The sequence below is a fragment of the Grammomys surdaster genome, unplaced genomic scaffold (assembly GCF_004785775.1).
Source record: "Grammomys surdaster isolate TR1022 unplaced genomic scaffold, NIH_TR_1.0 373, whole genome shotgun sequence".
Classification (NCBI taxonomy): Eukaryota; Metazoa; Chordata; class Mammalia; order Rodentia; family Muridae; genus Grammomys; species Grammomys surdaster.
The window spans coordinates 10,259,618-10,272,487 of record NW_021604792.1 but is presented as its reverse complement, the minus strand read 5'-3'; the positions used below and the strand labels follow the sequence as shown (position 1 = coordinate 10,272,487).

The 12,870-nt window shown below is 44.5% G+C and overlaps 1 protein-coding gene across 1 annotated transcript in view; it reads right to left on the bottom strand.

Moving 5' to 3' along the window:
- Positions 1-3,751: 3,751 nt before the first annotated feature.
- The window catches only part of Ybx3 (Y-box binding protein 3), a 24,055-nt gene continuing 14,936 nt past the window's right edge, over positions 3,752-12,870 (bottom strand). Inside the window, exons 8-11 of the mRNA XM_028780926.1 lie at positions 9,282-9,373; positions 7,414-7,585; positions 6,843-6,941; positions 3,752-4,304 (exon numbers count right to left, since the gene is read on the bottom strand). Coding sequence (XP_028636759.1) covers positions 6,876-6,941; positions 7,414-7,585; positions 9,282-9,373 — 330 coding nt within the window. The 3' untranslated portion in view covers positions 3,752-4,304; positions 6,843-6,875. The remainder of the gene's footprint in view (positions 4,305-6,842; positions 6,942-7,413; positions 7,586-9,281; positions 9,374-12,870) is intronic.

Sequence of the window (12,870 nt, the reverse complement as noted above, 5' to 3'; positions counted from 1 at the left end):
CATTCTCCTAATCAAGTTTGTTTGCACCTAGTGTGCTTGATTGGATGTAAGCAGGAAACACGCAGGCAGGAGACTGTATGTCAGGATATATGCTTGGCCCTGATTGGACCTGGTAGGAAATGCAGTGAGGTATGGGTTTTGCATTTTTTAAATTATTATTACTAAATTATTGTATTTATTTACATTCCAACTGGTATCTGCCCCCCCCTTCCTGGTTCCCCTTCCCTCATCCATCCACCTCCACATCATCCCTCACTCCAGCATCCCCTTTCCCTGGGGCATCAAGTCTCAACAGGATTAGGTGCATCCTCTCCCACTGTGGCCAGACAAGACTACATATGAGCTGGGGTGGCAGGGGACAGACTAGCTCATGTATTTGGCAAAAGACACCATGTCCTTTGGTTGGTGGCTTAGTCTCTGGGAGCTCCTAGGAGTCCAGGTTAGTTGATACTGTTAGTCTTCCTATGATGTTGCCATCCTCTTCAGTTCTTCAATCCTTCCCTTAATTCTTCCATAGGAGTCCCTGACCTCAGTCCAATAGTTAGGTGTAAGTATCTGCCTCTGTCTCAATCAGCCGCTGGTAGATCTTCTCAGAGGACAGCCATGCTAGGCTCCTGTCTGTAAGCACAGTACGGCATCAGTGATGGTGTCAGGGTTTGGTGCCCGCCCACGGGGTGAATCTGAAGTAGGGCCAATCATTGGATGGCTTTTCCTTCAGTCTCTGCTCCATTTTTGTCTCTGCATTTCTTTTAGGCAGAAACAATTCTGGGTCAAATTTTCTGAAGGTAGTGGGTGGCCCCATCCCCACTGTTTGGCATTTCAGCAAAGATCATCCTCATTGAGTCCTGGGAGCCTCTCACATCCCAGGTCTCCAGGACTTCCTAGAGGTTCCCCATCCCCCACACCCCACAGTTGCATATTTTCATTCATTCTCCTGGCCCTTTGGGTTTCTCTCCTATCTCCCTCCTATACCTGATCCTGCCCTCTTTTCCCCATCCCCCTCCACACTCTCTCCCAGGTCCCTCTCCCACTCTGTTCCGCTTTCTAAGTGAGATTGAAGTTTCCACATTTGGGCCTTCCTTCTTAAACTTCATATGGTCTGTGATTGTATCATGGGTTTTTTGTATTTTTTAGCTAATATCCACTTATTAGTGAGTACCTACCATGAATGTCATTTTGGATCTGGGTAACCTCACTCAGGATATTTTCTAGTTCCGTCCATTTGCCTGAAAACTTCATGATGTCCTCGTTTTTAATAGCTTAATAGTATTCCATTGTGTAAATGAACCATTTTCTGTATCCATTCTTCAGTTTGAGGGACATCTGGGTTATTCACTGAGGCATCTCTCCGCCTTTTCTGTGTATTCCATTACCTTCTTTAACATCCACATGCTCACCAACCTTCCATGCCTTTCTGTTTCTGTCCAGTACTTTTGGTCCCGGACAGACCAAAAGTGTCTTTTTAGACAGTTACTTCTTTGTTGTCATTTTCTTGTTCTAAACATGCATTCACCTTCTTTGAGAATTCAGAATTTATTAGGACCTTGCATTGGCCATACCCCAGACATATCATCTTCTCACCTGTTAATAAATCTTCAGTTGGAGGAAAGACACCACTCTCATCCTCATGCTCCAGAGATGTGGATGGAACTGGAGAGCTTTCCTGAGTTCTTCAATAGCATGATTGTCTCAGGGTTTCTTAAGGCAATACCATCAGTTTATCAGTGTAAGAAACCCATCTCTCACCACGCTTGGGAGTTAAAACTTTCCTCCATAGCAACCAGATCTTCCATTTTCTTATGGTGAAAATGGAAACAAGGTCTCTTTGTCTTCTCGTGTTTTCATTTCCTTCTGGTTATCCTCTTAGTGGTAATTAAGATGTGCATTTTTTCCTTTTATGTCAATTTTGCTTAACTTTTTCACAGATCACTTTTAAAGTCAATGTTTCTGGGCTCTAGAAGTGAGTCACACACTGGAGGACTTGTTCTGTACATGTAGGTGAATGAACATCTTATAATGGGGTGGGGGCTTTGCCTTGGAGAGGAGAAGCACATTGCTTTCTAAAGCTGCCTGCAGATGAAGAATTAGCAGTTTGGGTTTCAATGCTGGCCTCTGGATCAGGTGTGTCATGTAGTGTAGACAATCCACTTCTCACTTTCTGCCACTTGTTCTTTATTAAGCTTTATTCTAGACACCAACAGCTGGCCTTTGTTTTGCCTTTATGAAAGAGACCTGCGTCTCACTAGTAGCTGAGGTTGGCCTTGACCTCTTTAATCTACTTTCTACTTCCCAACAGCTAGGATTACAGCCCTGAGATAACACCTCTAGTTCTTTCCAGTTTTTATCTTTCTTCCCACTCCACCTTAAACTATATCAAAGGGAAGCAATCCTTTTAACTTTCACATGTGTCAGCACCCACACACAAGCTTACAAATAAATGTTAACAAAGAAGTTATCTTTTTGATAATATCTGGCCAAAGATAAGGCCTGTTAATGTTCAGAGGATGCATAAGCAGTTGTTGGGGGAGAAAGAGAATTTCCTCAGTCTCATAATCACTGACAAGTTGCTAGGATTCTGGAGACCAACCATAATACTCAAATGAAACTCAGAATATCACACACACACTCACACGCACAAAAGAATGTAGAGAGGAAGGAAATGAGCAGGAAAAAGAGAAAATAACTGAGAGTGAATGTAAAGTATGCTTTCTGAAAAACAAAAGAGCAGTCTTATGTCCTATCCATAAGTACTACACACACTACTCAAACATCATCCTGATTACATAATTACTCATCTGTTTTACTGAGCCCAGAGAAGTAATTGTTCCAGGGACAGCTTGTCAATCCTAGTCAGCAGCTAGCCTGCTCTAAACCAGCAGGGAGACATATATCTCCTTCCACACCATTTTGTGGACCAAACTACCTACTTGGATGTGTGGAACATGGTTTCCTGGGAAGCAGAGCCTTCTCTGCCGATGAGGACTAGAGAACACACTGAGGTGAACAATGGAGTTCAGGATGGAGAACTGTGTAGAAACCCGCCTGCCTTTTTGACCCATTATAGCTACCACCTCTTATCCTGCTAAAACAGCTGTAAACTATTTACAGGACATTTACCTTGTCTGCAGGCAACCTAGGTATGACAAGACAGGGGCTGAGACATCATTCCACTTTAGTGAAGGCTATGAGCATACAGGGATTATGGTTCAAGGTGTTGAGAGATATCCCTTGAATGAACGGCCAGAGAGAGCTGTGTACATGAGACATAGCAATTTGATCTCAAAACCTCAGGCATAAAGTTAAGAGTACTTCATAAGTCCCCAGAAAACCAACAGTGGATCTGAAACTGGTCACCTCAAGGTCATCCAACTGTTGCTCTCATGACTGGTCTGGAAATTCAGCCTGTGACACCTCACACCTACCAGAAATAAATTTATCTCTGGGTTGCACATTTCAATGGCACCCATCCGGTTCCTATGATCTCAAACTCACAACAAAACATACAAAACCCTAACTCATCTGTGCTTGGCTCAGCATTTAACAGGTCTGGGGAGATGGTGGGGAAAAGTACAGGCTGCTGCTCTTCTAAAAGACTAGCTTGATTCCCAATACCCACACAGCAGCTCACAGCCACCCGGAACTTCCCAACACCCTCTTTGGGCCTCTCAGTGCACCAGGCACTCCTGTGGCACCAACATCCACATGAGGCGGAGGAAGAGGGGAAAGGGGAAATACACACCAGTTACACAGCTTTTCCTTTGAAGGTAAAAATTTTATTTTTGAGGAACTTGTTACTGCACATTTCAGAGAGAGCTACGTAAGAAAGCAAAAATGTTCTCCCCTCATCCTAGGAATAAATAAGGGCATAAAATTTCTTCTTAAATCATGACACTTGGAAGTTTAGCACCAGCATCCAAAATGAACAACAAAGGAAAAATAGGATTTACTATATATTTCAGATTTCTTTGGTTGGGTCAATCCCCATGTGGTATTAATATTTCTTCTTTTAATTCATATTACCAAAACAGTAAAAACCAGGAAAAAAATATAAAGCACTAGGTTGCTGAAACTGGGGAGGCTGCTCTCCTGAGCCTGTGCAGGTTCCCGGGACACAGCTTGGTGGACACTTGCTGGCTCGTTTGCTTTGCAGTTGTTAGTTTCGTAGAGAATAGCAGTAAACATTCTAATGTCCAAATCTTGGTTAGTCTTCCATTTTATTGCTTAGATGTTTCTTTGGTGTTGGTAAGGTCATGGGTGTGCTTTTTTGCCTTGTTTTTTGAATGGTCATTACTTCTTAAGGTCACCTAAAAGAAGTTTAAATCAGATTTTAAGAATGATATACAATGACCAAAAGTTAGGACAAACAGGCAAAAATTATTTCCATACAATTCAAAATTATTTACAAGGCTCTAAATCAGGTATATGATGTCTTGCAGAGGCATAATGGGACAAAAATGCTTACTTTTTAATGAAATATTTCTACAAAGTAGAAGAGTCAGTATACAGACATACGTGTAAAAGCCTGTATGAGGATGATCACCGTAACCCAGTGTTGTAAAAAGTAGAACAGGGGACTGTTAGGGCTTGCTGGCTATTAGCCTAATTCTCCACACAGATGAATGGGTTAATGTAGGTCTTGAAGGGGACTGTCCATTCTGCCTAGAGAGACAAGGAATGCTGCTACCCCGCACAGCAGTGTGCCCTCACGGACAGCCAACTCCAATCCCACAGCACAGCACTGGGGAAGCTCATTATAAACCCAAAACTGCACTTTCCAAAAACGGCATTGGCAGAGTGGGTTTTATAAATGTAGAAAGAAAGAAATACGTAAAAACGAGTTACAAGGGTGATCGGTAAAATCCAGGGAATGGACCAGGTGGCTCAAGCACAGGCCTGTAATTCAAACACTCAGGCCAAAATTCAAACCTTCAGTGAGTTGTTGGCCACATGGAGCCTACAGAATGAGCCCTCGACCGTACGCCCCGAGCCCACCCAAAGAAAACCCCAAATCAAAATCACATACGGAATAAAGTCATTATTAGCCTAACCCTCTGACAGCCTTGGCTTAATTTCAATCTACGTAGATAAAACTGACAAAATCTTTAGCAAGATAGATAAAGGGCTGCTCTTCTCCATTCCCCATCTGAACACCTCAGATACTTCAACCACAATGACACCTCTCGTCAGCACTAGTTTGTTCTCCTGACCAGCAGACATATCACTGTGACAGAGAATACATTACTCAATCCCAAGCAGGCCAGAACTACAGAGGCCCACTAGATCTCATACCAAACTGCATGGCCACAAAACAAGTAACACTGATTGGAAGAAAGGCAAAGAAAAACCATTCGCATTTATGCTGCAGGTAACACTTCCCTGGAATTAAAAGTAGGCACTGGTCAGGAAGTTTTAAATTAACAAACTGAGCCCGCTTTGGTGGTGCATGCTTGCAATCCTAGTACCAAAGTGGATCACTGAGTTCAGACAGCCTGGAATACATAGAGTGTCTTTTTGTTTGTCTGTTCTTTGTGACAGAGCCTCTCTGTGTAGCTCTGGCTGTCCTGAAACTTGTTATGCAGACTAGGCTGGCCTTGAACTTACAGAAATCCACTTGCCTCTGCCTTTTAAGTGCTGGAAATAAAGTGTATGCCACCTCTCCTCGCTACTAAAAGACTGTCTTACAAAACAAAACAATGACATTGGCAAGGAGGTGACAGAACAGCACTGTTTTCCCCAAGTATCCTTGCTGTGGAAATGGCTCATACATGCCTGCCACACAAAAATGAGGACAAGATTCCATTCACAGGAAGCTGGAGCCAGTGGTCTGTCTGCAGCCCTGGTGCCCCATGGAAGACAGAGAGGATCCCTGGACCCTGCTGGCCAGTCAGTCTATAGCCACTGGGCTCAGTGAGACCCTGTCTCAGCAAGTAACAAGGGAAAGAACAAGGAGGAAAGAGCAACCTCTGCTAACTGCAAACACAAAAGCTGACTGTCAAGCTAGGCTTGTGGCATAGACCTGTAAACCCAAGCACTTGGGAAACTTAAAATAGGATTGCCTTAAGTTTAAAGGGGCGAGCACCAAGTCAGTCAGGGTTACAAAGCAATATATGCTACAAACCACCACCAGCAAACATGTGCATAAAAAAACAGGTAATAGGTTGGGAGAGGCAGCTCAGTGGGTTAAGAGTGTGCTGCTTGTGCAGAGGACTTTTTTAGTTTCCAGTACCAACACTAGGTGGCTCCTAAGTGCAGAGGATCTGATAGACTCTTCTGGACTCAGTGAGAACTGGCACTCATAAGCACCTATCCCCACAACAGACAAACTTATGTACACTAAGTTTTTAAAAAGCATTATCTAAATAAATAGATAAAACTGGGCCAGCAAGTTGGCTCAGTGGGTAAATGTGCTGTTTGTTGTTTATGCCTTCTGAGCTCCATCCCCAGATCCCATGTTCAAAAGAACTGACTCACCCTACAAAAAGTAGCAACCTGCCGGGCAGTGGTGGCACACCACTAATCCCAGCACTTGGGAGGCAGAGGCAGGTGGATTTCTGAGTTCAAGGCCAGCCTGGTCTACAGAGTGAGTTCCAGGACAACCAGGGCTAGAAACCCTGTCTCGAAAAACAAAAAACAAACAATCAAACAAACAAAAAGTAGCAACCATTAAACCTGCCTACATATTTATACCTTAACTTAGGTATTGACCCTTGTATGGGGTCAATCCTGAATATACTGAACACCCAACATCCCCGGGCCCCTCTCACAACCACCCAGGGACAATGGAGACCACTGCAGGCACCGTGGAGGCCCAGTGTGCTGCTGAGAACAGGAACGAGGCTCACCCTGCTGCTGGTGAAGGTGCCTGGGAGCCAAGGTCACTCGGCACTGCTCTGTTCGGTGGCTGGAGCGGGGTTCTCAGTTGGTGCTTCACCTGCCTTGGTCTGAAAAGAGCAAAACCACACACAAACTCCTTCAGAAGACTGTGTAGCGTTTAAGGGTAACTAAGAAGAAAAATAACAGTGCGGGTTTTCCCTTTCATGTGTGGCTCAGAGACTAAGTGGCTTCTACTTGAGCAATAAACACCTTGCTCCGTAGAGTTCACAGCATGCAATGGCTGTTACTGTGTCCTTGTTCACCAGCGGCTTCTCTGCTATTAACTGTTGTCCTTCATACTAAGCTCCCAATCCCTGCTAGTCTAATTCCTCCAGAGACTCTTTAACAAGCTCAAGTCACCCGCTTAGCCCGCGTTACAGGAGAAAATCCTGTCTACAGATGGAGCCTAAGGAAGCAATGTTGTGCTTGGTTAAGTGTTCAGTGTCACACAGGGAAAGACCATCTTTAGGACTTTAAAAAAGATGGCACAACTCCTCAGGATGATGATCTGGGTGTGTCCCTCCTGGCGGCTGGCTTTACCTCTTTGCCATCTTGTGAAACAGTGTTGAGGGGACGGGGGCGGCGCCTATAGTTGTAGGGGCGTCGGAATCCACGGCGGGCAGTCGGCTGGTTTGGGCCATTGGCCCCTTGCTGATTTTCTTTATCTTCAGCCTCTCCCATAGCAGGGGCAGGTCGTGGGCGAGCGGGTCCCCTAGAGGAGGGAACAGAAGTTACATAAGAAAGCTATGTGTGGGAAGGTGGGATGGGTGGGGTTGAAGGGTGGGGTGGGGAGTAGTACTCAAGGGCATGAGGTTTGTCTACTATTGAGGCAAACGATTAACTAATTAACAAGTACTTGCTCAGTCATCCACAGACCAGCCCAGTGCATGCAATGCAGATGGGACCGCGTTTTGGTGAAAACTCGTATTTCTCCTTTCTTTGCTCTTTTGCTTGTTTACATATTTGTAGTAGACACACAATACAGTAAAATCCATAAGGTCCTACACCAGGTACTGGGATAGGCACCAAGGAAAATGGAGAAGGAAGCATGGCCCAGGCTGTTGCCTGCACATAAGATGATCTGGCAGAGACCAAGGTTCTTACTGTGAGACTCCATAGCAAGGAGTCATTAACCAATATTGCAAACTGGAACCAACCGTGTAAGGAAGGCTTGGTACAAATTCTTTCCCAGTCTGTTTTGTTTTTGCTTTAATAAGCACCTATTGATAGATATAAGCTAGTTTAACCAATAAAACACATAGAAATGTTCCAAAGTCTGAACTCAGGAACAATTCTCTGGTACCGGTGTTTTAGATAGGGGAGGGAAAACATGTAAGACACACCATCCAGGAAACCCCATTTGTTCTCCTCACCTCGAGGGTAACATGGTACTGACAAAAGCCTCTATTATGAAGCTTCCAGAGGCTCTGTGGGCAAGAGCACCTGCACTCCGAACACATGACCTGAGGCTTGGTTTCTATCCCAGGAACCCGTGAGAGACGCGTGCTCCGACCTCCCCATACGTGTTGAGGCACACACACAAGGATGAAACCTAACAAAAACCACAACCCAAAGGATCTCAAGGGAGTCTATCCCAAATGAGGAATAGCAAGAGACAAAGCAAATTAAAATGGTCCACCATTCCGTGACAGTAATGGCAGTGGTACTGACACTCAGGGTGTACAGAGGACATCGTGGTAAGCCTCGGTGACCATTTATTCATGTAAATGTCTTTCCACTGAACCACTCCACCGTTGCTCCTTTATGTTCAGCCCCGGCTGGCATAGAATTCAGAGATCCACCTGCCCCTGCCTCCAGCTTTAAATGACTTTTAAAATGTCCAAGGTACAGACTAGGTGGCCACAGCAGAGGCCAGAAACGTGCCAACTGACAGAGCTACTAAACTCTTGGATTCCTCATGGGCTATGTGTTCTGCAGGCAGCTTTCAACAGCCCCAGTGACTACCTTGATTATAATGTTTAGTATTTCAATTTCCCTCCATTTCTGACACAATGACATGCACATCAATGAATGCTTATTTTGTTAGTTAAAATTAGACATTAAATCAAATATGGTGTCAAACACCTATAATTCCAGACTTGGGAGGCCAAGAGCTAAGGCAAGAGGAAGTTCAAATTAGAGGCCAGACAAGGGTACATAATAAATATGAAGCAAGACTTGGCCGGCCACACAGTAAGACTCTGTGTCAGAGCAAACAAAAGAAGTAAGAAGATTTATTTATGCCACTTCAAGTTGCACTGTTAGAGAACACTCTAGCTGTAAAGAGAATGAGATGTGTGTGAAGCCCTGGGCTGCTCCCCACCGTATCTTTATACAAACAAGGCCATGAAACAGACCCACGGGGCCTTCACACACTATCTCTCTCAAACGCTATGGCAAACTCATACCTGCGGAACCTCGGGCGGTAGGTTGGATTCCGATGGACCTGGAGCTGCGCTCCCTCGGGGACTCCATCCTTCATCTCTCCGATCTCACCAGCCTAGAGGGCAATGACAGCTGGAAATGAGCCAGGACACAGGGCCAGAAGGGTCATAGCACACAGTCCCGTGCGGAAGACTGGCTTTAAAAAGCCAATCTGAGTCAAGAGCTTTGTTAGCAGGCTGAAGCTCCAGTAACTGAGCCTGCTACTCACTGGCTATTTTTATGAATGACAGGAAAGAAATGAAAACTCATTCCTACAACAATAGCCTTTACTCTTCCTTAGGGCAGGGCACCTAGCTTTATGCACATTAAAATCTGACCCTTTCAATACTGAAGAGACTATTTTAAGGGCTCAGCCCGCCTTGCTCTCACCTAGAACGTGCGAAGAACTACTTCCCAGCACCGAAAGCTGACAAGATAACGTATTTATAATAAAAGGAAACATCGTATTTCTGAGCTATGGAGCATGTTCAACTGCTTCAAACTCAGATGCACTGACCCACTAAGGTACACAGGTCTCAAAGTCATGTTCATGTCACCCACACCTAAAGGCACTTGAGGGAGGTGTCTGCTTGGCAGGAGTTAAGGACTGGCTTCAACCCAGTCCTGACTAATCTTAAAAGCATACCTTCACCTATAGCTCTTCCTTGAAGCTTTTTCATCTGCTTATGACAAGTGTAACATTTAAAAGTATATTGTTTTTGAAAGGAGGGGAGCTAAGACAAAGTATTACAATGGAGCCTTGGCTAGCCTCAAATGTGTGGTCCTTCCGGCTCAGTCTACCAAGTGTTAGAATTACACACGTGTGTAGCTACCACATCCAGCTTTAAAATTCCTAGGCTGGATGTAGGCCTCTAAGACTGGTGACTGGGATCTGAAACCAGGGACCCACATGATGAAGAGAAACTCAGTCAGCAAAGGGCTTGCCTTATAAGTTGGAGGGCTTGAATTTGGATTCCTAGCATTCATGTAAAAAGCCAGACATGCATCTGCAACCCCAAAATTGGGAGGCAGACAGAGATGGGCTGCTCCTAGCAGCTCACTGACTAATCAGTTTTAATCAGAGATCCTGTCTCAAAAACAAGGTAGAGGGGCTGGGGAGACGGCTCAGAAGTTAAGAGCCCTGGCTGCTCTTCCACAGCACCTGAGTTCAATTTCCAGCACCCACAAGACTTCTAACTCCAGTTCTCATGGATCTAATGTCCTGTTCTGATCTCCAAAGGAACCAGGAAGCATGTATACATACAGGCAAAAGATCCTGCCTGACCCCCCACTGCAACATACACACAAAATAGAAATAACAACAACAATAATAATAACAACAATAAGAGATAAGAGGAAGACACCTGCCATGGACCTCTAACACAAACACGCATATATTCACTCACAAAATAACTACTCATCCCTGCCTGGCATGGTAGCTCAAGTCTCTAACTCCAGCACTCAGAAGACTGAGGCAGGAGAGTACCATGAATCCAAGATCAATCTAGGCTACATAATGAGATCCAGTCTCAAAAAACAAACAGTAAACAAAAACAACAAAAAACCCACCTCCATGTTTCACCTCTTCAAGAAAAAGAGAAAACGAGCATTTCCGGAATTCACCAGTATGCCCACTAGCCTCCTTGTGAATCATTTTTAACACTGAATGAAGGAGGGCATCATGTTCACATCCACGCTTTGTTTTCAACACACAAAGGAAGCCAACTTAGAACCCTGTATTAAGTTTATTTATCTTTCTTTTAAGCTACGATGTTTCACCATTCTTGGTTTTCTGATCTGAGCACCTAAATTTGGGATACATTAAATTTAATTCATGTACCTCTGATAAGAAAGCCACTAAGTAGCAGAATAATCTACTGTTCCTACCCTGTAAGGTGTTATCATAGCACTGCTGATATATGCTTTGAAGGATGGTTAAAGTCTCCAGTTAGTGCTTTGCAAGGCCCCTAAGCCTGAAATAGCCCTATTCCTCAAGTGTTTAGTAGATTCGTGTATTTATTTACACCTGTATGGACTCTCGGGTTTTGATTTTATTCAGTGAGCCATAATTTATTAATTCACTACTGGCTAACAGGAACTCTACACACAAGCTTATAGCTTCTTGACAAGTCTCTAACAATCTTTAGAGTACTTTCTGCCTTTTTGGCACAGAATGGTCAAGGTTTTTACTAGTATTTTCTGTGATCCAACTCAAAAAATGAGTATTTCTAGAAAGGGGCTTCTTTCTATTATTAAAGAATCACACCCAGAAACAAGCAGCTCAGGATGACCCATGCACAGCACTGTTGAGGTGTCCTAGAGTATCCCTATCTGGGTCTTTACACACTCACAGAACACACACATGTAATCCAACATGTTGCATGCATATGCCTAGCTTGATTTGCCTCATCTAACAGCTTTGGTAGTTAGGGGCACAAATGAGGCCAGAGACTACCCAGCACCATAAAACAATGAATCATTTCTTTGAGTCCTTTACAGAGTCACTGGCTACAAAAAAACCTAATGCCATCACTATCAATGATTAGGAACATCAAATAACATGCAGTTTCTCTTCCCACTCCCTGCCATATTTAAACTTTTCCTCACTGAACACTGTCCTCTAAGTTATCAAACCCAACCATCTCCTTAATTTCTGATTGCCCCTCGTCCTACAGTCTGGTTATCAAGAACAGATGATCTCACGATGCTTATTCTCGGCTCTGACTCCCATCCTGGAGGCAGCATCCTTACAGCAAGACAACATGCCTTACTCAGCTTTAGCCGCAATGACCGTCTTCACCAACATCTCACCCCATTCCCTCCCTCGCCCACACTCACCATCCCAACCAAACTAAGTCTAACATCCTGACCACACCAAATAAAAGGTAGGCAGAAAAGTCACTTATGCATTATCTCTGTGTGGGAATGTATGTGTGTTTGGTTGGTTTCCTTCTTTCTTTGGTTTTCTGTCTTCTTTCCTTTTTAAGTCCCCCCCCCCCTTTGAGTCTCTCTGTGTAGCCCTGGCTGTCCTGGAACTCATTCTGTAGACTAGGCTTGACTCAAACTCAGAAATCCACCTGCCTCTGCCTCGCAAGTGCTGGGATTAAAGGTGTGCGCCACCATTGCCCGGCTTTTTTTTTTTTTTTGGTTTTTCAAGGCAGGGTGTGTGTGTGTGTGTGTGTGTGTGTGTGTATAGGTGGCCCTGGCTGTCTGGAACTCACTTTGAAGACAACGCTGGCTGGCCTCAAACTCAGAAGCTGGGATTGAAGGTGTGGAACAACTTGTCTGGCATGTAATGTGTCACTGTGGTAGTATGGGTATAGAAATACAACAGTAGAGGAGAGAGGACAGCCAGAGGCTTGGGCCCTTGCATCCCACCATGTTTAAAGTAGGGTCTTTTGTCGTTGGCTTCTGTAGAGGTCAGACTAACAGTCCTGCAAGCCTTTGTAGTTTCTCCTGTGTCTGTCTCCAGTCCTGCTGTAGGAGGGAGCTGGCACTACATATGCACACTGCTAATGCGCAGCTTCACACGGTTCCTGGGGATAGGAGCTCAGACTAATGCTTGCACACGGT